The sequence below is a fragment of the Hemitrygon akajei genome, chromosome 11, assembly GCF_048418815.1.
Source record: "Hemitrygon akajei chromosome 11, sHemAka1.3, whole genome shotgun sequence".
Lineage (NCBI taxonomy): Eukaryota > Metazoa > Chordata > Chondrichthyes > Myliobatiformes > Dasyatidae > Hemitrygon > Hemitrygon akajei.
In genome coordinates, this window is record NC_133134.1 from 82,649,921 (window position 1) to 82,675,909 (window position 25,989).

At 46.0% G+C, this 25,989-nt stretch overlaps 1 protein-coding gene across 2 annotated transcripts in view; it reads left to right on the forward strand.

Moving 5' to 3' along the window:
* The first annotated feature begins 3,109 nt into the window (after positions 1 to 3,109).
* Positions 3,110 to 25,989, forward strand: part of LOC140735774 (uncharacterized) — a 196,105-nt gene continuing 173,225 nt past the window's right edge. For both annotated transcript variants that reach the window (XM_073061244.1, XM_073061245.1), the window contains exons 1-2: positions 3,110 to 4,439; positions 14,640 to 14,769. In XM_073061244.1, coding sequence (XP_072917345.1) covers positions 3,348 to 4,439; positions 14,640 to 14,769 — 1,222 coding nt within the window. In that variant the 5' untranslated portion in view covers positions 3,110 to 3,347. The remainder of the gene's footprint in view (positions 4,440 to 14,639; positions 14,770 to 25,989) is intronic.

A 25,989-nucleotide genomic window follows, 5' to 3' on the forward strand; every position in this document is an offset into this window, starting at 1 on the left:
CTCCCCATTCATCTCCCACCCCTCCCCAGTCATCTCCCACCCTCCCCATTCATCTCCCACCCCTCCCCAGTCATCTCCCACCCCTCCCCATTCATCTCCCACCCCTCCCCAGTCATCTCCCACCCCTCCCCTGTCATTTCCCACCCCTCCCCATTCATCTCCCACCTCTCCCCAGTCATCTCCCACCCCTCCCCATTCATCTCCCACCCCTCCCCTGTCATTTCCCACCCCTCCCCATTCATCTCCCACCCCTCCCCAGTCATCTCCCACCCCTCCCCATTCATCTCCCACCCCTCCCCAGTCATCTCCCACCCCTCCCCATTCATCTCCCACCCCTCCCCAGTCATCTCCCACCCCTCCCCTGTCATTTCCCACCCCTCCCCATTCATCTCCCACCTCTCCCCAGTCATCTCCCACCCCTCCCCATTCATCTCCCACCCCTCCCCTGTCATTTCCCACCCCTCCCCATTCATCTCCCACCCCTCCCCAGTCATCTCCCACCCCTCCCCTGTCATCTCCCACCCCTCCCCAGTCATCTCCCACCCCTCCCCTGTCATTTCCCACCCCTCCCCAGTCATCCCCCACCCTCCCCAGTCAGCTCCCACCCCTCCCCAGTCATCCCCCACCCTCCGCAGTCGTCTCCCACCCCTCTCCAGTCATCTCCCACCCCTCCCCTGTCATCACCCCTTCCCCAGTCTTCTCCCAACCCTCCCCAGTCATCTCCCACCACTCCCCAGTCATTTCTCACCCCTCCCCTGTCAACTACCACTCCTCCCCAGTCAACTCCCACCCTCCCCAGTCATCTCCCACCCTCCCCAGTCATCTCCCACCCTCCCCATTCCAGCAACTACATCAGAATCCTTTCTCACTCTTCCCTTTCTCTTTGTGCTGGCCATCTCACCTCTCCACATTCAGTCCCGATGCAAGAGTTTGGCTCAAAACGTTGACAATTCCTCCTCTCCTTCCTAACCCTCCTGAAAGGGTTAATATACTTGTTAGCTCTACACCTGCACTCACCGGAGATTTGAAGAACGGGGGGGGGGGGGGGAGAATCTCTTTAAAACCTACTGAACACTGAAAGGGCTAGATAAATGAAATGTGGAGAGGGTGTTTCCAATAGGACCAAAGGACACAGGCTCAAAGTACAACCACGTCCTTTCAGAACAGAGACGAGGAGGAATTTCTTTATCCAGAGGGTGGTGAATCTGTGGAATTCATTGCCACAGATAGCTGAGAAGGCCAAGTTACTGGGTATATTTCAAAGTTCAATTTATTATCAATGTCACCATATACCACCCTGAGATTCATTTTCTTAATAAATGGATTCAATAAATCCATAGTAGAATAATAACCTTAATAGAGTCAATGAAAGACTGCACCAACTTGGTGCTTCAACTCGTCTGCAAACACAAAAAGACAGTAATAATAACAAATAAGTAAGCAATAACCATCGAGAACCTAGATGAAGTGTCCTTGAAAGGAGTCCATAGGTTGTTGGAACATTTCAGTGGTGGGGCAAGTGAAACTGAGTGAAGTTATTCCCTCTGGTCCAAGAGCCTGATGGTTGAGGGGTAATAACTGTTCCTGAACTTGGTGGTGTGGGTCCTGAGGCTCCTGTCCCATCTTCCTGATGGCAGCAGCTAGAATAAAGCACGGCCTGGATGGACGGGGCCCTTGATGATGAATACTACTTTCCTAGGGAGGTCGATGGGTTCTTGATTGGTCGGGATGGCAAAAGGTTGCATGGAGAATGGGGTTGCGAAGGAAATTAAATCAGCCATGATCGAATGGCAGAACAGATTTGATGGGCCAAATGACCCAATTCTGCTTCGACATCTGATGACCTCCCACAGATGCTGCTCGACCTGCTGAGTTCTTCCAGCAAATTGTTTGTTTTCCCAGAGTTCAGCACCAACAGTATCTTCTATTTCTGTAGCTATTAAAGTGTTTTTGGGGGAGCATTAGGTCTCATCTCTGCTGTGTACTCTTTGGCTGATCCTGTTCCTACAGAAAAGTGAGCAGAAAAGTGACTCCTTGCATTCACTCATCCACTGGTTAAGACACAAGAGCTGGAAACCATGATCAACACACACAGAGAAACTCAGAGAAACAAACAGTCGACCCTTTGGTCCGAGACCAAACTTGGTCTCAGCCCAAAATGCCGCCTGTTTATTTTCCTCCATAAGATGCTGCCTGAATTGCTGAGCTCCTCCAGTATTTATGGGTGTTGATCATCTGATTGAGAGATTAAGAACTAGTTTGTCGAATTTTAGGGGAGGTGGAGTTGTGGGTATCAGTGTGGTTTATTTTATTATATTAATACATCATCATCATCATCATCATTATCAACATCATCATCATCATCATCATCATCATTATCATTATCATCATGTACTGTGTCGTATGACGCAGGCGATCGTGGTCTTCCATCTGTGTTTAACCTGAGAAATTCTAATAAGACCCCTTTCAAGCTGTTCTTACTCCTTCCTCTATCCGTGGCCGTGATTGCTCTTGGCAAATTGTTCTACAGAAGTGGTTTGCCATTGCCTTCCTCTGGGCAGCGTCTTTACAAGACAGGTGACCCCCAGCCATGACTCTTCAGACATTGTCTGCCTGGCGTCAGTGGTCGCATAACCAGGACATGCACCTTGTGATATGCTCCAGCTGCTCTTACGGCCATCCACAACCTGCTCCCGTGGCTTCATGTGACCCTGATCGGGGGGGCTAAGCGATTGCTACACCCTACCCAAGGGTGACCTCCACCCCACCAACCTCTACATTAAAACAGAGCTTGGAAAGTCTATGTGTTTCCACAGCACGATGCAATCAACTGCACTTGGAATTAGTGAAGGGAAGTGGCTCAGAAACTGCCAGTCAGTTCACTCGTGCCTTGAATACTCCTACTGGGACTAATTGTGTTTCTGTTAAACAGGAATGAGTACAATGGCTGTGGATGGAAAATTCGTGTATTTGTTTCAGCTCCTGTCGAGCTATCAGGTGTCTCTAGAAGTGGAAGTCGCTGTAGTTTTCATCGCACTGGCTCACAATGGCAGGAAGGTGGAGTTTGAAGGCTAACGAGAGGAGCAGGCTGTGTGGAAATAGCCCACGTCTTCAGCAGGCGGAGGTCTGCACAGGGAGGGCTGCTTCAGTCTGCAATCACACAGACTGGAAAATGTAACTTCTGGATTGAATGGACACTGCTCAACACCCTGGGTCTTTGTACAGATTTATTTCTTGATTGAATAGTTTGCGTTTTCTGAGGCTGGGGTTTGGTTCTGGTCCCCGGGTTTTGTGATTTACAGCCTGCAGTTGGAGACTGCTGTCACAGCAGGCTTGGACTTCTCACCATGGCAAAGTGGTTCAAGGACTTCCAGCTGAGCCTGAAGACCCGACCCAAGCCAGAGGGCACCGGGGCAGATTCTGAGGGGGCAAACCGGAATCGGCGCGCCACCCAGGGCGAGGTGACCCCGCGGGGAGTTGGCAGAGAGATGAAAGGAGCGGCCGAGAGAGGGCACGGAGAGTCGGGGCTGGGCAAACTCGGTAAAGCGGTAAGTGCTGGCATACAGGGAAAATCTGCTGGCCTACAAGGGAAGCCGGTTGGCACCACTCTGTTACGAGGGAAAACCGAGGCAAATAAAGCCCCTGCCCAGGGGAGAAATGCCACAGGACTGATTAAAAAAGAATTAACTATAAAGAAGGATAACGCAAAACCAATCAAAGGATCCGGGGAGAACGGGAAGAGTGTTCCTGGAAAAAACATCAAGAACTCCCCTGTGGATCCTGGGAGCGGTGACGAAGCTGGCAAACCGGTCAAAAATCCCACGTTAAAACGGGGACAGAATGCCAGCAAGCCGGGACAAAGCTTTTCTGGGAAGCTCAGTCTAAACGCAGGGAAAATTACAGGGAAGAGCCCAGCCAAAACTGAAATGAAAACTGATCCTATAACTGGGAAAACAGACCTGAAATCTGTAAAGGCTGACTTAAAAGTGGGGAAAACTGAGGTAAAAGGTGGGAGACCTGACCTGAAACTAAAGAAGACAGATTTGAAAACCGGGAAGCCAGAGACAAAAACTGCAAAGATCCCGGATCTGAAAACTTCAAAACCTGACCCGAAACTGAGCAAAACTACAGGCCAAAATCCTGGGAAAACTGGACTGAATCTTGGAAAAATAACAGGGACCAACCCTGGGAAAAATGGATTGAAACCTGGGAAAACAGGACAAAGCCTAGGGAAGACTGGGCTGAATCTTGGAAAAATAACGGGGACAAAACCCGGAAAATCAGCACAAAACCCTGGGAAGCTCTCGGGATCGAACTACCTGTCATCCAAACACAGACTGATCAAAGTGGAAAACCAGGAGAAAAATGGGAAGAATCTTCTGAACCGGATGCAGAGCGTGAAAAAAGAAGAGGAAAGTGGGAAGTCTGTGCAAGACACGGTAAGCGAATCGGTGCATTCTAATAAAGTACTTTAAATGGAATGGTAAATTACACAGCAGTGGTTTTCTAAACGTCCAGGCTTAGCATCCAGTAGACAACACCTCTGTTTACACTTCTGACCACAGGGATTCACAAAGAACTTTAGTTTTTGCTTGTCAAACCTTCATTTATAGTCAAAGTACCATACACAGTATGGCGAGCATTCACAGTGGGACAAGGAAATACAATAGAATCCGTGTAAAGCTACACACAAGGACTGGCAAACGACCCGTGTGCAAAGGGGGACAAACTGCAAATGCAAAGACAGAAATAACACTGAGAACATGGAGGTTCTTAGGGTCCTTGAAGGTGAGCCTGTAGCTTGTGGAATCAGTTCAGTGTTGAGGTGAGTGAAGTTATCCACACCGGTTCAGGAGCCTGTTAGCTGAGGGGTAATAACTGTTCCTGAAGATGGTGGTGTGGCACCCAAGTCTCCTGTACCACCTTCCCGATGACATGGCCTGGATGGTGGCCGGGGGGTGTCTTCCTGCTTTCTTGTGTTGGGGATGCAGTGGCTGGCTTTTGTGTGGCAGTATGACAATCTCTGCTTTTCCCTAGCGGTTGTATGTTTAATATTTCAGTGGTTTTGTAAATATGTTATTGATTCTGGCAGCATGATAACTCCTGCTTTTCCCTAGTTAAGATGACTGAGTGATAGATATTGTCCCTGTCGTGCATTTAATTCAGTAGTGCTTCAATGATATTGTAAATGTATTGCTGATTAAGCATTCTTTACTTGCTTAAATAATTAATTATGGGTTATATGTAAAAATTTGTGAATTGCACGCATCATGACGCTACTACGGGATATGTGCGCACCTCGCTTAAAGTAAAGAACAAAGTTAGACTCGCTCCCTTGTTTTCCTTTGAAGTAGTTTACCAGCAAACAGTATAAGAGACGTAGTTTTCATGTCAAGGTAGAAAGATCCCTCCAACCTGCTCTTAGATTTTGTGCCCAAGGCTCCAATGATGTGATAGGACAGTTTTTTCACTTGCAGGTGAAAAGAAATTTAGAGTAGTATCAAAAATTTTATATGGAATATTCATCAACTTCATTCCACCAGTAGCTTGTGAACCAAGTGGATTGCTTAGTATCCGACAAAGCCAGATACGAGTCCAGGAATCCCTGTTAGTTACCACACACCTATAACACACGCAAAATGCTGGAGGAACTCAGCAGCTGTGGAAAGGAACAAAGAGTCGAGATTTCGGACTGAGACCCTTCATCAGGACTGGAAAGGAGGTGGGGGCAAGGTGCCACAATAAGAGAAGTTGGGGAGGAGGGGAAGGACTACAAGGCTAGAGGGTGATAGGTGCAGACAGGTGGGTGAGGGAAGGGCGGATGAAGGAAGAAGGTCGGAGTTGACAGGTGGAAAAGGCAAGGGGCTGAAGAAGAAGCAATCTGATAAGAGAGGAGAGGAGAAAGGAAAGGAGGAGGGGTACCACGGGGAGGTGGTAGGCAGGTGAGGAGAAAAGCTAAGAAGGGGGCCAGAGTGGAGAATTGAGAAAGAGGGAAGGGGGAGGGGGAAAAATTACCAGAAGTTAGAGAAATCGATGTTCATGGCGTCAAGTCGGAGACGGAATATGAGGTGCTGTTTCTCCAACCCGAGAGTGACCTCATTGCGGCAGAAAAGGAGCCACGGACCGACATATCAGAATGGGAACGGGGACTGGAATTTAAATGGTTGGCCCCACCATCTCCATTTTGCAGACGGAGCAAAGGTGCTCGACAAAGCAGTCCCCCAATCTACAGTGCGCCAAGCCTCACCGATACAGAAGGAGGTCATATCGACAGCACTGGATATAGTAGACAACCCCCAACAGATTCACGGGTGAAACCTTGCCTCACTTGGAAGGACTGTTCGGGGCCCTGAATGCAGGTCAATGAGCAGGTGTCAGCTCATGTCTGCATCTGACTTTGGTGTTCCGTGAGGGTAGAAGGTGGTGACCAAACTCCAGCTGTTGACTCCGGGTCCAGGAGGGTGCTGGCAAGGATAAGTTGACCTCCATGATTGAATAGCCTGTTAACCCTTCGCCTTCACTTGCATGCCAGGTTGAATGAGATGCTGGAGGGTTATGGGGGCGTGCAGCATCGAAGAAGCACAGCATTCGATGTAAGAGCCAGAGCAGATCATGCAATTGACTGAGCCCCAATCTTCCTCCTCAGCATCACCTCCTTTCCAATCTCTATCTCCAGCCGTATTACTGAACTGGAAAAGCTCAGCCGTCAACGTCACAATAACTAACAGCTCCCTGGGATAGAGACATTCAAAACTCCACGGAATAAAGGAATTCCTTCGAGCTTCGGTCTAGTTTGTGTAGTCGAAGCAAAACCCGCTTTTGAGGTGGGAGGAGGGCTGATGATCGTGTTGCCTTTCTTTTTATTGTGCAGGGGGGGGGTGGGTTTGCTGTTTCTCTCTGAACCGACTTCTATGATTTCCCTTTGTTCTGTGGCCATCTGGAGAAGGAGAATCTCAGAGTTGTGTACTGCATACATACTGTGATAACCTTTGAACCTGCTTCCTGGAGCTTACGTGGTTCATTATTACGTCCCATTTAACAGGCTTGAACCTCAGGCTGTAGCTCACCCCGAATGAGCACGAGCTGAACTCTACCTGGCAACGTGGCTCTGTCCTATACCTTTGTAGGATTCTTCATGCACTTCACGCCAGTGACAGTTGTGTCTTTAACTCCATGGGTTCCATACTCTGAAGTTACTGCATGAGTATGATTCTTAAGTTAGCATTCGGGGCTGGTCTCCCACAGCCTTGCAACCATTTCTCTTTAATGCATTGTAAATATCAGACCAATAATGTTCACAATGCTAGGTTCTTCCTCCACGGGAGACCATAGAACATAAGCCCATTCGACCCATCAAGTCTGCCCTGCCATTCAATCTTGGCTGAATATTTTCCCTCTCAACCCTATTCTCTCCATAACCTTTGACACCCTTACTAATCAAGAACTTATCAACCTCCACTTTAAATATACCAAATGACTTGGCCTCCACAGCCGTCTTTGGCAATGAACGGCACAAATTCACCACCCTCTGGCTAAAGAAATTCCTCCTCATCTCTCTTCTAGAGGGACATCTTTCTATTCTGAGGCCGTGCCCTCCGGTCCTAGTCTCCCCCATGAGAGGAAACATTCGCTCCACTCTATCTAGGATGTTCAATAGGCTCCAACAAGGTCACCCCTCATTCTCCTAAACTCCAGTGAGTACAGGCTCGGAGCCAATGCTCCTCATATGTTAACCCTTTCATTCCCAGGATAACCCTCTCCAATGCAAGCAAACCCTTTCTTAGCTAAAGGACCCAAAACTGCTCACAATACTCCAAGTGCGGTCTGACCAATGCCTCGTAAAGCCTCAGCATCACATCCTTGCATATTTATATTCCAGTCCACTCGAGCTCACACAATTCAATTGAAACCATCCCCTATAGAAATATCATTTTCATTTTTAGAATCTTTTTATTGATGCATAATCTTCCACAGCTATAAAATGATACAAAACTTCAACAAGTTGATATATACACAATTAATAAAGCTGAAGAAAAAGACTTATCAAAAAAGGATAATATATGATTATGAAAAAATTGGAATATCAATGTCGGTATCGGGACTGTAGTGAAAACAAAGTGTACAGCCTCTCGTTGTATTCTCCACCTTTTAGAATGAACCCACCACGGCTTTGTACTTGTGCAATACCAACACAATGCTGAAACTTAGCAATAATTTAGTTTAATAAAGTTTGCAGGTCTTACATTCTATATGTTATTTTACTATTGATGCACATGCAGACGACTCCAAAAATCTCACCCTTCCTCTCAAGGAAAAATGATTTTATACAATTTAAGGTTCCATTCAAAGTGCTTTAACTGTTCCTTTCTTTTTTCTTCCCTGTCACACCTCTATTAGCATTTGTAATGAAACCAGCAAATGTGTGTCAGGTAGAAACGGTAGAGAGGAGAACAGATTTAACAATTAAAGCCAGTGGTCTGTCATCAGATCGAGGACAAGTTAGAAATTTTAAGCTGCGTGGGAGAGGGCTACAGGAATGTCTCTGATTATATGGAAATGCAGACAAACTGAAATCACTGGCTACTACGGGAAGCAAAGGAAGAGACTGCAGGACCTTTGGCGATGTTCTTTGTCTTCTTCACTGGAGTGGAGTCAGAGGGCTAGAGGGTGCCAAATGTTATCCCCATGTTCAAGAAAGCAAAGGGATAATCCTAGGAATTATTGGCCAGTGAGTCAAGGATTTTTTTTAAACTTAGAGATACAGCACAACAACAGGCCCTTCCAGCCCAAGCCCACGCCACCCAATTCCTCACTTATGCTACTAACCCGTACCTCTTTGGAACGTTGGCGGAAACCAGAACGCCCGCAGGAAACGCACACGGTCACGGGGAAATGTATATCCCCCTCACAGACAGCGGTGGGAATTGAACCCCGGCCACTGGCGCTGCAATAGTGCGACGCTACCGTGCTGCCTCAGAGTTGAAGACTGACTGAACGACACAGGTGATGGTGGTGGCGGTGCAGGCTGAGAGAGGGTTGTTGTTTATTACAGCCGGTCTGTCCGACACGGAACAGAGAACAGCACAACTCAGTACTGGCTCTTCATCCTACGATGTTGTGCCGACCTGTTAATCCACTCCCAGATTAACATGGCTCTTCCTTGCCATAGAGGCCGCCATTGTCCTAACATCCATGTGTCCACCTTAGAGTCTCCTTAATGTTCTTAATGTATCTGCCTCTGGCAGTGCATTCGTGCACCCAGCACTCTGTGTAAAAATAGCTTTTCCCCCTTTCATTTCCTCCAATCACTTTAAATTTATGCCCCTTCATATTAGTCATTTCTGCCCTGGGAAAAAGTCTCTGGTTCTCCACTCTGTCTATGCCTCTTATCATCTTTTTATTAATAATAATAATAAGTACTTTATTGATCCCAAGTGGGAAATCAGTTCATTGCAGCAGCAACTTTTTAAAACACACATAGCAAATAATAAATAATGTAATAATATTAAATAACAATAAAGTACAAAGTAATAATATACACAAATATAAAATAATAAAACAGAGATTTCTCCAGTCGCACAGAGATGAACTGGTGTAGATGCGTGTTGCATTTGGTAGGGAAGATTTTCTGTGACGATCCTTGTGCCAGCGGAGCTGAATGAGTCTGTTGGAAAGGGGGCTCCGCTGCTTACTCAGCAGGTCATGGAGAGGATGTGTCTGATTATCTATAACGGATAACAGTTTGTTTAATGACCATCTCTCCACCACTAACTCAAAAGAGTCCACATCCTTTGAGGTGACCAGAACTGTACACAACACACCAAGTCTGGTCTAACCGGGGTTTTGTACAGCTGCAACATTACCTCGTGGTTCTTGAAGTCGAATTCCTGATTAATGAAGGCCAGCACACCATATACCTTCTTAACCAGCCGATCAACCTGCGCAGCAACTTCAGAGGTTCTGTGGGCATGAAGCCTCAGTCCTTCTGTTCCTGCAAACTGATGACAATCCTTCCATTAACCCCGTGTTCTGCCTTCAAAGAGTATGTTGGAATTGGCCATTAGAGTAGATTTCCAAGCCCATCATGACGAGCTGATCTTCCACTTCCTCCATCCCTCTCCTCGTTGCTTTGACTAGGGATCTTTACCCTTGACTGCGGACCCTTCCTTCTGTCTTAAGAATTCCTGATCTATCTGGGGACCCCAGACCACATCTTTTCTGGTCTCTTCCTCTTCCTATCATCAACTGCTAATGTGTCTTTGATCACTGCCTTTGCTCTCACCTTTCCACTTCTGAAATAGGTTTTTAATTGGTATTTGTAACCTTGGGTTCAATACACCTCCATGGCATTCCACCTGCCTGTGTCTGCCATCTCTCCTCTCCCTATAATATTCTGGGATCTTTGTACCCTTTAATTGACTCAACTCTTCAACTCCCTGGCTTATAACTCCTTGATTTATTTTTCTATAAACTTCTATATCCACCTTTTCAAGTCAACTTTATAACCTACCAAGGATTTGGTCTCTAGTCTAATCCCCTTGGGTAGTTTGGTGTAAGTTTGTTTGTCATCCATTGCTCCAGGAGATGCCTTGCCACATCGCATTAAGTTCACTACATAAATACAGGTTGTTGTCTCTGAGACGACCATAACAACAGACAAAAATTGGGATTCTGTCATGCCTTTCCATTTTGGGAATGCTGATAGGAAAGGCTCTGACAGCGTCAGAAAGGATGGCAATGTGTTCCTGATGTGATAAGCATACAATCAATGGACACTTTATGAGTTACTTCCTGTACCTAATAAAGTGGCTACTGAGTGCATGCTTGTGGCCTTCTGCAGCCATAGGTTCGATGTGCTGAGCATTCAGAGATGCTCTTCTGCACACCACTGTCGTAATGTGCAGTTATTTCAGTTACTGTTACATTCCTGTCAGCTTGAACCACTCTGCTCATTCTCCTCGGACCTCTCTCATTAACAAGGTGCTTTCACTCACTGAACTCCCACTCACTGGATGTTCACCATTCCCTGCAAAGTCTAGATACTGTTGTGTGAAAATCCCAGGAGATCAGCAGTTTCTGAGATACTCAAACCACCCCATCTGGCGCCAACAATCACTCATGGTCAAAGTCACTCAGATCACATTTCTTGCCCATTCTGATGTTTGGTCTGAGCAGCAACTGAACCTCTTGACCATGTCTGCATGCTTTTATGCATTGAGTTGCTGCCACACGATTAGCTGATTAGATATTTGCATTAACAAGCAGGTGTATAGGTGTACCTAATAAAGAGTCCATGGGGTGTATAATAATATTTATAAAATAATTCGCTTTTGAAATTCACTTACACTTAAGTTCAGTCACAAGAATAGTCCTGATGAAGGGTCTTGACCTGAAGCGTTGACAGCGCTTCTCCCTATAGATGCTGCCTGGCCTGCTGTGTTCCACCAGCATTTTGTGTGAGTCACAAGAATAGTTTGTTCTCTTTCTCCCGCTTATACAGAGGAACCAATGTTTGGCCGGCTGCTTTCATTAAATCTGTACCTGATCTCCCTGGCGTTTTTCTCAACAACCACCAAGGTTCATACTTGGTGAACAACAACACACACAAAATGCTGGTGGAACACAGCAGGCCAGGCAGCATCTATAGGGAGAAGCGCTGTCGACGTTTTGGGCCGAGACCCTTCGTCAGGACTAACTGAAAGGAAAGATAGTAAGAGATTTGAAAGTAGTGGGGGGAGGGGGAAATGCAAAATGATAGGAGAAGACCAGAGGGGGTGGGATGAAGCTAAGAGCTGGAAAGGTGATTGGCGAAACTGATACAGAGCTGGAGAAGGGAAAGGATCATGGGATGGGAGGCCTAGGGAGAAAGAAAGGGGGAGGGGAGCACCAGAGGGAGATGGAGAACAGGCAAACAACTAAATATGTCAGGGATGGGGTAAGAAGAGGAGGAGTGGCATTAATGGAAGTTAGAGAAGCCAATGTTCATGCCATCAGGTTGGAGGCTACCCAGCTGGTATATAAGATGTTGTTCCTCCAACCTGAGTTTGGATTCATTTTGACAATAGAGGAGGCCATGGATAGACATATCAGAATGGGAATGGGACGTGGAATTAAAATATGTGGCCACTGGGAGATCCTGCTTTCTCTGGCGGACCGAGCATAGGTGTTCAGTGAAACAGTCTCCCAGTCTGCGTCGGGTCTCGCCAATATATAAAAGGCCACACCGGGAGCACCGGACGCAGTATACCACACCAGCCGACTCACAGGTGAAGTGTCGCCTCACCTGGAAGGACTGTCTGGGGCCCTGAATGGTGGAGAGGGAGGAAGTGTAAGGGCAGGTGTAGCACTTGTTCCGTTTACAAGGATAAGTGCCAGGAGGGAGATCGGTGGGAAGGGATGGGGGGTACGAGTGGACAAGGGAGTAGCGTAGGGAGCGATCTCTGCGAAAAGCAGAAAGAGGGGGGGGAGGGAAAGATGTGTTTGGTAGTGGGATCCCATTGGAGGTGGTGGAAGTTACGGAGAATTATATGTTGGACCTGGAGGCTGGTGGGGTGGTAGGTAAGGACAAGGGGAACCCTATCCCGAGTGGGGTGGTGGGTGGATGGGGTGAGGGCAGATGTGCGGGAAATGGGAGAGATGCGTTTGAGAGCAGAGTTGATGGTGGACGAAGGCAAGCCCCTTTGTTTAAAAAAGGAAGACATCTCCTTTGTCCTGGAAAGAAAAGCCTCATCCTGAGAGCAGATGTGGCGGAGATGGAGGAATTGTGAGAAGGGGATAGCATTTTTGCAAGAGACAGGGTGGGAAGAGGAATAGTCCAGGTAGCTGTGAGAGCCTGTAGGCTTATAGTAGATATCAGTACATAGGCCGTCTCCAGAGATGGAGACAGAAAGATCAAGAAAGGGGAGGGAGGTGTCGGAAATGGACCAGGTAAATTTGAGGGCAGGGTGAAAGTTGGAGGCAAAGTTAATGAAGTCGACGAGCTCAGCACGCGTGCAGGAGGCAGCGCCAATGCAGTCGTCGATGTAGCGAAGGAAAAGAGGGGGATGGATACCGGTATAGCCTTGGAACATGGACTGTTCCACAAAGCCAACAAAAAGGCAGGCATAACTGGGACCCATGCGGGTGCCCATGGCTACACCCTTGGAAGTGGGAGGAGCCAAAGGAGAAATTATTGAGAGTAAGAACTAATTCCGCTAGACGGAGGAGAGTGGAGTTATGCCTGTCTTTTTGTCCCATTCCCATTCTGATATATCTGTCCATGGCCTCCTCTATTGTCAAAATGAATCCAAACTCAGGTTGGAGGAACAACACCTTATATACCGGCTGTGTAGCCTCCAACCTGATGGCATGAACATTGGCTTCTCTAACTTCTGTTAATGCCCCTCCTCCTCTTCTTACCCCATCCCTGACATATTTAGTTGTTTGTCTGTTCTCCATCTCCTTAGCTATCTATTTATTTATTTATCCCCCCCACTTTTTCTGCCCCTTTTTTCTCTCTCTCTGCCTAAAACTCTTTGCCTGTTCTCCATCTCCCTCTGGTGCTCCCCTCCCCCTTTCTTTCTCCCGAGGCAATGCTATTTGGGCCCCATATCTCAGAAAGGATTGTTGTCATTGGAGAGAGTCCAGAGGAGGTTCACGAGGATTATTCCGGGATTGAAGGAGTTAAACACATACAAGGAGCGTTTGGTATCTTTGGGCCTGTACCCACTGGAATTTAGAAGAGTGCGGTGGGGGTGGAGAGGATCTCTGAACCCTAATGAATGTTGAAAGGACTAGTTAGGGTGGATATGGAGAGGATGTTTCCTATGGTGGGAGTGTTCAGAATTAGAAGGCACAGCCTCAAAATTGAAGGGCGCCTTTTTATAAGAGAGGTAAGGAGAATTTTTATTTTAGCCAGAGAGCAGTAAATCTGTGGAATGCTCTGCCACAGAACTACAGACTGCAGTGGAGGCCAAGTCCAAGGGTATATTTAAGTTGGAGATTGATAGTTCCCTGATCGGCCAGGGCATCAAAGGATATGGCGAGTAGGCAGGTGTATGGGGTTGGGTGGGATCCAGGATCAGCCATGATGGAATGGTGGAGCAGACTCGATGGGCTGAATGGCCTAATTCTGCTCCTATGTCATATGATCTTAATGGACTAATATCCCAATAACACACATACAGAATGATGGAGGAACTCCTCGGGTCAGACAGCATCTATGGAAAGGAATAAAGAGTCAACATTTCGGGCAAAAACCCTTCATCACTGCAGGAAAGATGGGGAAAAATCCAGGATAAGAAATGGGTGAGGGGAAGGAGTACAAGCTAGACGGTGAGGCCAGGAGAGAGGGAAGGTGGGGTGGGGTAGGGGTGGTAACTGTCTCAATAATTGTTTTTGACATAATTGAATGAGGGCTAAATATTGGTCAGGATAACAGGGAGAACCTGCTTCGCTTTGAAATGCTGTGATGGGCTGATTTGGCAAATGGATCCTCAAATCGAACATCTTGTCAGCAAAGCAGCACAGAGTGGCAGCAAGAGCAGATTAGATGGAGAGGGAAACGTGAGGAAAAGCCGGCGAGCAAGTGTGTTCATTCTAATCTCTCTGTGTTCATTCTACTCCACCACTCTAATCATCTGACTCAACTCCCTCCGCAGATCATCATTGTGGAAGACTACGCAGACCCCTACGACGCCAAGAAACGGGAGACAGGGCAGAACGAGGCGGAGCGGGTGGGGGAAAACGATGGCTACATGGAGCCGTACGACGCACAGCAAATGATCACAGGTAAGGTGCCTGAAACGTAGGACCACGGGGCCCAGCTGCTCTAACTAAGCTCAATGAGCCAAGCTCTGAACTAGTGGCTGGGCTACTTTTCATTGCAAATTCATGGATTCAGTGGCAATGAGATCCCAAAAGACTTTGATGCATATGTAAATGATCTCTTTGGATCACAATGTGACCACCCCCTTGCCATCTTCTTCTTCGTCTTCGGCCCATCGCCGCTGATTGGGCATAGGCCGCTGAGAGCAGGTCACCAGAGTCAGTCCTGGGCGGAAGGTTGGTCAGTCCTGTGGCTTCTACTTTCACCACACAACCTCATATATCTCCTAGGTGAAGCTCCTTCCTCCCCCAGGGATGAGGTCTCTGGGGCTTCTGTTGGTGTTTCTGGGGCTCTAGGATTTTATGGGCTGGGGTTTTAGCCCCCGTGCACATTCCTCCTCCTTTCACAGCCAAGCCTGGTGGAGTCCATGGTGGAGCTCCCCTTGCTATAGTTACAGCAAGGCGTCAATGGGAAGTCATTGCAATAGGGGTCTGAGTCCAGGGGGAGTGCTACAATCAGCATTGCCAAACCTACCGCTATCAGACTGACCCTGCTCTTTTCCTTTCTGAATGATGATAAGGCACAGGAGCCTCATTCACTCCAGCTGACAGCTCCAAGAATATGGTCTACTGACTTATGGCAGACCTGGAACCCACCTGGGATTATACGGTCTTGTAGGGATTTTCCACTGAGTCAAAGGCAGTTTTCCTCACTCCATCACGAGTGTCCTCATTACTGCTGGAAGGTACACTGGGGGAGCCCAGTAGAATATGTGTGTGTTTTTTCCTGGTTTCTGACTCTGGGAAGGATCTAGATTGGGAAGATTAATGTTGCCGTTCTCAGTTCAATGGTTGTGTGTACTTATTAACAAGATTCATCTCAGTAACATTGATTCCTGAACGGGATTCCTAATGTTAATGAGCTAATAACCAGAAGCTTGGAGAAATGAGTTCATATGGCAGCTCAATAATTTATTTTATTTACAGATAAAGCACAAGAGAATGAAGTTATGTCTAATGTAACTGAATATATTTAGAATCAGTTCTGTCATAAAAATTCAAAATGAAAACAAACATTTTTGAAACATGCAGAGGATCAAGCAGCCTCTGTGGACAAAGAAATTCTCACTCCCCCTCTCTTTCTCTTTTTTTCTCATGCGCTCCTTCGCTCTGTATCTTTTTTCCCTCCCTCCTTTTCTCTCTCCCTCTTCTCCCCTCCCTCCCTCCCCGCCCCAGTCCCTCTCCCCTCCTTTGGGGTGGGGGGGGGGCAGATGGGCAATAAACTTCAACTTGGTCGGTGATGTAGAGACAGAAACAGAGAGACAGAGAGAGCAAGAGTGCATGAGAGAGGGAAAGGGAGAGAGAGAGAGAGAGAGAGAGGGAGGGAGCATGTAAAATAGAGAGAGAGAAAGGGAAGGGGAGTAGGAATTTCTTTCTCCACAGAGGCTGTTTGACTCTCCATGTTTGCACTTGTGACCTGCTCCACCGTCGGAGTGCTGGAGTCAAATCTCAGTATGCTGCTGTGAAATGGACCCATCGGAGGGGTTGAGCCCAGTGAACCGGGAAGGTTTCCCCTCTGATCTCGGGACTTGTTAGATAGATAGATAGATAGATAGATAGATAGATAGATACTTTATTCATCCCCATGGGGAAATTCAACATTTTTTCCAATGTCCCATACACTTGTTTTAGCAAAACTAATTACATAAATTACTCAGTAAAAATATGATATGCATCTAAATCACTCTCTCAAAAAGCATTAATAATAGCTTTTAAAAAGTTCTTAAGTAGTTTACTTAGATACATTAAATACAATCAACCCCGGCACTTTAACATATCTTACTCCTGGCAGTAGAATTGTAAAGCCGAATGGCATTGGGGAGTATTGATCTCTTCATCCTGTCTGAGGAGCATTGCATCGATAGTAACCTGTCGCTGAAACTGCTTCTCTGTCTCTGGATGGTGCTATGTAGAGGATGTTCAGAGTTATCCATAATTGACCGTAGCCTACTCAGCGCCCTTCGCTCAGCTACCGATGTTAAACTCTCCAGTACTTTGCCCACGACAGAGCCCGCCTTCCTTACCAGCTTATTAAGACGTGAGGCGTCTTTGTCTTTGCTCAGTGCACCAGAGCAGGGCTGAGGAAGAGCAGTCTTCGCAGTAATGTGCAAATGTGGGTGAAAGGTGAAGACAGAGATATGCTGACACTTGCGCTGAAAGTTGTACTAAATGGCCGGCGGGCGACTGCTCAGCACAGTGAAAGAAAACAGGACTTCTGATGGGCTTTAGATCAGAGTCTTTTTGGGGGCTTCGCTACTCCTTGCATGACAGGTGGTTGGGAAGGGACTGGTGCTTTTTGGGGGCTTCGCTACTCCTTGCATGACAGGTGGTTGGGAAGGGACTGGTGCTTTTTGGGGGCTTCGCTATTTCTTGTATGATGGATGGTGGGGGGGTGCTGATGCTTTTTTGCTGACGCAGGTGGGGGAGTTGATGATTTTGACGATACTTGCACGTGGGAGGGCGGGGAGGCTTTGGGGTTCTAATGTTCTTAATGTTCTCCTGTTGGGGGGGGGGGTTCTGTTTTGTGGATGTCTGTGAAGAGGAAGAATCTCAGGCTGTACCCTCTGTACATTCTCTGATATTAAATGGAACCATTGAATCGAGAGATCCCTTTCTCGGATCTAGGGTCCACGGTAAGAGAAGGCTGTAATTTGCCATGTAATCTCACCCACCACGGGAGACTGTGCCGGTGAGACGTAACACAGAAAGCTGGCACTGGTACAAGCTTTAAAGCAGTCCCTTCCTTTGTAGCCCAGTTCCTGTGACCGGGTCAGGAGTGGTTTTCAGAAAGTGACGCCTCGCTGGCGGAAGGCGGTGAGCTTTTTTTCCTGCTCTCATGTGAGGGTGAGATAAGGGACGCCAGGGGAGGTGGAAGTGACCGAGTCGCTGATGACCTTTCGGGTCGCAACCTTTGAACCTAGCTCTACTGAGTCAGAGGCTTGAGAAGAGCTGAAGTGCATAACAGCTAATGTGAACAGTTAATTGTTCACACCCGCCAAAATCCACTTCCATTTCCACCCCACTGTACTCACAGTAAAATAAGCTGAAAAGGAAAGCGCTTCACATGGTTCTGAGAAAATAAAGAGCGATTCTTGTGTAACTGCCATCATCCATTTTTTTTCCAGACTAATTTGGAGACATACAGATTTGTTGATAATCATCTTTATTTTAATGCAGACTTGCATGCTTAAAAAAAATACTTGTTTATTGTCCTGCAAAGTCTTTTGAGTCCTCATCAGTAGCTGAGATAGCCCGGCAGATTTACACGGCTGGTTCCTGAAATGAGAGGGTTGTCTGATGGGTTAATAGGATGGGCTTTCTCTCCTAGCTTGGAAGAATAAGGGAATATCATTGAAACTTAGAGGCTTAAGAAAAGGGTTGATAATATGTTCAGAATGCTCAGAGATTGCATCTCCTAGTTAGGGAGTCTGGATTCAGGGAATGGAGTCTCATGTTGTGGTACAGGTGTCCCCCCCCCCCCTTTACAAAGGTAGAGCGTTCCTATGAAACCTTTCTTAAGCCGAAATGGCGTAAAGTAAAGAACCATTAATTTATATGGGAAAAATTTTCGTAAAAGTGAGAATCCTCTTTGTAATGCGAAAACAGGTTACTAATGTAGGTCTTTTGTAAAAGCGAAGTGACGTAAAGCGAGCATTCGTAAAGCGGGGGACACCTGAATTGGATCACAACAGACCGCGATGAAAAATTCCTTTTCCTTACCCCCCAGAAGCTAAGTTAAGTTTGTTACTGACTGTATTTAAGGCAGACACGGGTGGTGTAGTGGTTAGCACAATGCTTTATACTACCAGTGACCTGGATTCAGTTCCTGCCGCTGTCTGTAAGGAGTTCATACATTCTCCTCGTGGCTGTGTGTAGACTCACTTTTGGAGACTCTGCAGTTCTCAGTGTCACTTGTTTGCTTTTTTTAATTATTTGCACGACTTGCACTTTTTTGCACATGGATGTTTTCCAGCCTTTGAGTTTTCGTGCACTCTGTTGTATTTGTTTGTTTGCCTGCAAGAAGATGAACCCAAGGTTGTAAATGGTCTACACAGCGCAGTGGCTAGCACAGCGCTTTACAGTACCAGCGACCCGGGTTCAGTTCCCGCCTCCGCCTGTAAGGAGCTTGGTGATCTCGCCATGAGCGCGTGTGTTTCCTCCCACAGTCCAAAGACAGACCAGTTAGTAGGTCATTGTAAATTGTCCCGTGATTAGGCTAGGGTTAAGTCGGGGTTACTGGGCGGTGCGGTGTGGCTGGCAGGTCCTACTCCATGCTGTATCTCAATAAAATAAAATAAAAGGTTTTAATACCTGAAGACAAAACAAGGAGAAATGGAGGGTGGGGAGAATTATGGTTGAGGTAGAGGATCAAACGATGGTATTAGACAGGAGCTGACTCAAGAGTCCAAATGGTCTACGGCTTCTATTTACCTTCCAGTCATGTTGCTAAGTCTGAAGGATCTCATTGAAACCTATTAAATTCTGAAAGGCCTAGGTAGAGTGGATGTGGGGAGGATGTTTCCTATAGTGGAAGGGTTTAGGACCAGAGGACACAGCCTCAGAATAGAAGAACGTCCCTTTAAAACAGAAATGACCAGGGAATTTTTCTGCCAGAGGATGGTGAATCTGTGGAATTCATTGCCACCAATGCCAGTGGAAGACAAGTCATTGAGAATATTTAAAGCAGAGATTGATAGGTTCTTGATTAGTAAGGATGTCAAAAGCCACTGCCAGAAGGCAGGAAATGGGGTTGAGTGGGATAATATAATGGAGCCATGATGGATTTGCAGAGCAGACTCGATGGGCTGAATGGCCTAATTCTGCTCCTATGTCTTATGGTCTTATGGATAAAAACAGATGTTCGTTATTTTTTGTTGTTCTATGTATGTTACGATTACCGTAGGACCTGTATGTCTCCAAACCAAAGAAGTGAGCAGGGAAAATCATTGACGACACTACCCACTCTGCAAACTGCCTTTTCAAAAGTTCCCTTCTGGAAAGTGCTTTCGGGCTTTTAAAACAAAAATACTTCACGCCATCTTAAAAGTTTCTTCCCCCCCCCCCCCAGACCAACTATTCTAGTTAGCTCCCCCCCCCACCCCTCTCTATCTGTTACCTCAATCTCTGCACTGCACTGTAAACACATTAAATCACTTTTTATAATGCTGTTTAATGCTGGTGTTTCAAAGTCAAAGTAAATTTATTAGCAAAGTACATACTGTAGTTGTCACCATATACAACCCTGAGATTCATTTTATTGAGGGCAAACTCAATAAATCTATAATAGAATAATAACTATAATAGAATTAATGAAAGGATGCACCAACTTGGGCGTTCAACCAGTGTGCAAAAGAGACCAAACTGCGCAGATACAAAAAGAAAGAAATAATAATAAATAACTAATAAATATTGAGAACATGAGATGAAGAGTCATTGAAAGTGAAACTATAGGTTGTGGGAACGGTTCTGTGATGGAGCAAGGTATGAACGTTTTATTCCATATCTGTACTATAACCTCCAAGTTTACACATTCTATATAATTCCCTATTCTTTATAATTGTTGAATGCCGTTCTTTTTTCTGCACATTGCGCCCTGCCCAAAGCACCCCGGTAAACTCCTGATCCGTGTACAGTAAATGCACATGGCGAATAAGTTGATCCTTGATCCGTTAGAAAATACTGACATTGTAGGTGCAACATAAAACCAAGCTTACTTCTTCTAACCCTAGAATTTCAAAGTTCAATGCACATTTTTTATCAAAGTATGTATAAAATTACACAACCTTGCGATTCGTCTGCTTACAGGCAGCCACAAAACAAAAAACCTGTAATAACCCATTTTTTAAAATGACCAAAAAGCCCCCAATGCACAGAGAGAGAGGGAAAAAAAAGAGAAATGGTGCAAACAATAAAAGCAAGCCTCATCATTCAGAACGAAAGTGAGTCCAGAGACACGAAGCCCGGAGTAGCCGGAGCAGGCCCACAGCCTCGGTCTCATGGCCACGGAGAGTGGAACAAACGTCTCACAGCAGCGAGCAGAACCGGCTTTGAATATTAAAGATACTGCTGCGCTATTTTCGGATCAGGGTTCTTTCCTGGGGTCCAGACAGAATTGTGCCTCATCCAAAAAATAACTTAGTCACTCACTCACCTCAGTACCTTTGGAATTTGGCAAAATGCAAACAAAGGAATGTATAGCCTGAAGAATTATGTTATCTTACAACACACGCAGACGATTTGTTGCGTTGTGCACACGGCCACTGTCCAGTTAGTCCTACTTTCCCACCCTTTTCCCTTTAACTGACATAACACTACAATGTAATGTAATTAATGGCATGGGAAGCTCTTTGTACTCTTTCCATGGGAAATGTTACAACACTGTCAATTAAACAGCCATCCCTCAGCCACTCCTTGGAGTGAATCAGTCTTCAGTCCATCCTCTCTAGCACTTGCTGCTGATGATAGATGTGCTTTTGCAGATGCTGGAAATCCAAAGAAACACACTCATACTGTAAAATGCTGGAGGAACTCAGCATCTATGGAGTGGAATAAATATTTGACATGAAAGTAACTAATAAAGAGAGGGGAGGCTCCACCAAAAACACAATTAACCATCTTCCCATTTAAGAACAAAATGCCTGACCATGGAGAACAGATGCAAAATAGCCAACCATGGAGAACAGACACAAAATGGCTGACCATGGAGAACAGACACTAAATGCCTGACCATGGAGAACAGACATAAAATGGCTTACCAAGGAAGACAGACACAAAATGCCTGACCATGGAGAACAGATACAAAATCCTGGAAGACCTTAGCATAATTTATGGAGGGAAATAAACAGTCAACATTTCAGGTCAAGACCCTAGACCCTTCATCAGGACTGGGAAGGAAGGGCGCAGAAGCCAGAATAAGAAGGTGGGGGTTGGGGAGGGGTACAAGCTGACAGGTGATAGGTGAGGGAGAAGGGGGATGGGTGAGTTGGGGGAGGGAATGAAGTAAGAAGCTAGGAGAGCATGAGTGGAAGTGGTAAGGGATGGAAGGGGAAAGAAAAGGAGATAGGAGATGAGAGTGAACCATGGGAGAAAGGGAAGGAGGAGGGGCACCAGAGGGAGGTGATGGGCAGGTGAGGAGAGGAGAGTCAGAATGGGGAATGGAAAAGAAAGAAGGGAGAGAGGGAGGAATTAGGGTAATCGGTGTTTATGCTGTCAGGTTGGATGCTACCCAGAAGGAATAAGAGGTGTTGCTCCTCCACCCTGAGAGTTGCCTCATCATGGCAGTAGAGGAGGCCATGGGCAGACATGTTGGATTGGGAATGGGAAGTGGAGTGGGGTTCTTGTTCTATAAACCTCACAACTTAACATAATTGAAAAAAAACACTTCAGGGTTTTTCATGTTTTCAGGCCAGCCCATATTGCTTTGCAGTCAGCTATGTACATTTTAAAGTAAGTTACCGGTGCAGTGCAGAAAATCGAAAAGCCGCGCCCATAATCAACGTTCTATATTTTAAGATTTCTTTTAATGTATAAGGAACCTCCATCATCAAGGACCCCAACATCCAGGCTGTGGTGTCATCTTGCTAATACCATCAGGCAGGAAGGATAGGGGCCTTAGGTCCCACACCACCAGGCTCAGGAAGAGTTATCACCCCTCAACCATCTGGCTCCCGAACCAGCGTGGATAACAGACAGACAGACAGACATACTTTATTGATCCCAAGGGAAATTGGGTTTCATTACAGCCGCACCAAGAATAATGTAGAAATATAGCAATGTAAAACCATAAATAATTAAATAATAATAAGTTAATCATGCCAAGTGGAAATAAGTCCAGGACCAGCCTATTGGCTCAGGGTGTCTGACACTCCGAGGGAGGAGTTGTAAAGTTTGATGGCCACAGGCAGGAATGACTTCCTATGACGCTCAGTGTTGCATCTCGGTGGAATGAGTCTCTGGCTGAATGTACTCCTGTGTCTAACCAGTACATTATGGAGTGGATGAGAGACATTGTCCAAGATGGCATGCAACTTAGACAGCATCCTCTTTTCAGACACCACCGTCAGAGAGTCCAGTTCCACCCCCACAACATCACTGGCCTTACAAATGAGTTTGTTGATTCTGTTGGTGTCTGCTACCCTCAACCTGCTGCCCCAGCACACAACAGCAAACTTGATAGCACTGGCCACCACAGACTCGTAGAACATCCTCAGCATCGTCCGGCAGATGTTAAAGGACCTCAGTCTCCTCAGGAAATAGAGATAGCTTCACTCACCTCAACACTGAACTGGTTCCACTCGCTTTCAGAGACTCTGCAATTCATATTCACAGTTTTATTTATCTATTTATTTACTATTTGTACATTTTATCTTCTTTTGCGCATTGATTGTTAGTCGGTCTTTGTGTAAAATATAGTTTTCATAAACTCTGTCGTATTTCTTTATTTTCCTGTAAATGCCTGCAAGAAAGCAAGCCTCAAAGTGGGGCATTGTGACATTCATGTACTTTGATCATACATGTACCTTGACTTTGAAGTCTGTGACATTCTTAACCCCGTTGACAGCTTTATTGGCTAAGAACTGTTAAAGCAGTTTTACTGCAGAGCACCGTCTCTGTCGGGGATGACGCACTGCTTAATCACGGCAAGAACAACAGCCACGCAACTCAGAGCTTGTTACACTGTGCTGCCAAAGTAGCTTGCGTTCAACATATCTTTTAAGTTTAATATCTGTTAGTGACATCCTGTGGACACCCATGACAACAATAGAACCCACTGCATGCAACGAGAGATGTACTTCAGTGAATACAACTGTGCGTTTTTTTCATCTGTTATGTTTGCATTTCCAGCTCCCTCCCATTTCTCTGACTGAATCTGATCCTGCCTTTTTAATTTAAGCTCTCTCCTCCTATGCCACTTCCCAGCTGTTTCCCCATATTGTTCTGTACTCATTACAAATAGTTATCCAAATTCCAAGAAACTGAAATGACCGTCGGCCCAGACCGCACGGACACATGTGGTTAAGCAGGCTCGAGCTGGTGCTCTGGGCCAGTCTTACTGTTTGAACACAAGTCAGATTCTTTATCGCTTCAGATCAGAGAAGGAATTCTAGTTGTGGCTCTTGCTGATCCCAAAAAAACTCATTACTGATCTAACTCAGCTTGATGTTCTGACACAATCTCCATATCTTCTGATGTTGGCCTCCAAAACAGAGATCCCAGGGTCTTCAGATGTTGCAGGGATTTGCCCAGATGTAGTTTTAATCTCCCTATCAAAGCGTACATAAAAGGTGTTGTGCTCATCTGGGAGTGGGCCATCGCTGCCATGTTAGGTTTGGCTTTTGTAGGAAGTTATGGCCTGTAAACTCCAGCAGAGCTAACAGGCATCTGATTCCATCTCTACCCTGAATCAGGTAGATTAAGCTGATTAAGGCTTCTTCACCCATAAGATAGCCTTACATATTTTGTACCTGGACTTGCATAGTTCAAGAGTACAGGGTTATAGGGGAAGCCAGGCGGATGGGGGAGGAGATGAGTAAGAAGCTCGGAGATGATAGGCGAAAAAGGTAAAGGGTGAAGAAGAAGGAGTCTGATAGGAGGAGAGATGGACCGTGAGAGAAAGGGAAGGAGGGGGCATCAGAGGGAGATGATAGGCAGGTAAGGAGAAGAGAAGAGGATTTTGCAAGTGTTACTCTGGATTCCCAGCATGTGCAGAATCTCTTGTGCTTGTAATTTCACTGATGGGGTAATTTTAGTAAGACATCTTTACTCATGTATTGTGCATGCCATTTGCCTTCTCCAATTATAGTGGATTTCGGTTAATTGGGTCATTGTTTAATCGGGCAGCTGTTTACTTGGGACGGCTCTTAAAGAACAAAACCAAATCGAGAAAATGGCTGGATTCCTGTTGTCTATTTAGGATTTAATTGGGGCAGGACAGTGTTGCCAGACCTTTTCTAACTAGCGTCAGTGGTGTGCACGCGTTGGCGCTTAGAGGGAATAGCTTTTAAAGAGCATCACTCAGCGTGTTTATGCTCAAAAAGCAGTGAGTTTTGCCAGTATTAAGCAGTGAGACAATTCAGAACTGATTTTCTCCCTGTAGTTCCAAGCACCCAGCCTTGGAGATGCCAGCAATGCTGGGAGAAAAAATGAAATTATTTCACTACTTCAACACCATGAGGAATTTGAAGGTATCGGCAATTATTTTGAATGTTACAAGGAAATTGAAGATTTGAAGGATGCAGTCTTTGAAAATACCAGGCAGTCCACTGTCTACACAAGCTGTCTGCTCTGATTTTGTTAATTTTCAGTCAATTATAAGAACACATCAGTGTACACTGGATGAATTCCTCCGTTGATAACTATCAGGAACTAATACACAGTTTTACAGTACTGTAGTAGTATTGGTAGTCATAGTTAGAGAGTCATAGAGAAGTACAGCACAGAAACAGGCCCTTTGGCCCATCTAGTCCATGCTGAAACCCCTTAAACTGCCTACTCCCACCGACCTATACTGGGACCATATCCCTCCATACCCCTTCTGTCCATGTACCTATCCAAACTTCTCTTAAATTTTGAAATTGAGCTCGCATGCACCACTTGGCAGCTCGTACCACCCTCTCACCACCCTCTGAATGGAGTTTCTGCTCATGTTCCCCTTAAACATTTCACCTTTCACCCTTAACATGTGACCTCTAATTGTAGTCCCACCCAACCTCAGTGAAAAAAGCCTGCTGGCATTTACCCTATCTATACCCCTCATAGTTTTGTATACCTCTACATTCTCAATCTTCAATCTTCTACATTCTAAGGAATAAAGTCCTAACCTATTCAATCTTTCCTGATAACTCAGGTCCTCCAGACCGAGCAAGATCATTGTAAATTTTCTCTGTAATTTTTCAACCTTATTTGCCTCTTTCCTGTAAGGTAGGTGACCAAAGGTAGGTAGACGCTGTCCAAGTTGCATGCCATCTTGGACAATGTCTCCCATCCACTCCATAATGTACTGGTTAGGCACAGGAGTCCATTCAGCCAGAGACTCATTCCACCGAGATGTAACACTGAGCGTCATAGGAAGTCATTCCTGCCTGTGGCCATCAAACTTTACAACTCCTCCCTCAGAGTGTCAGA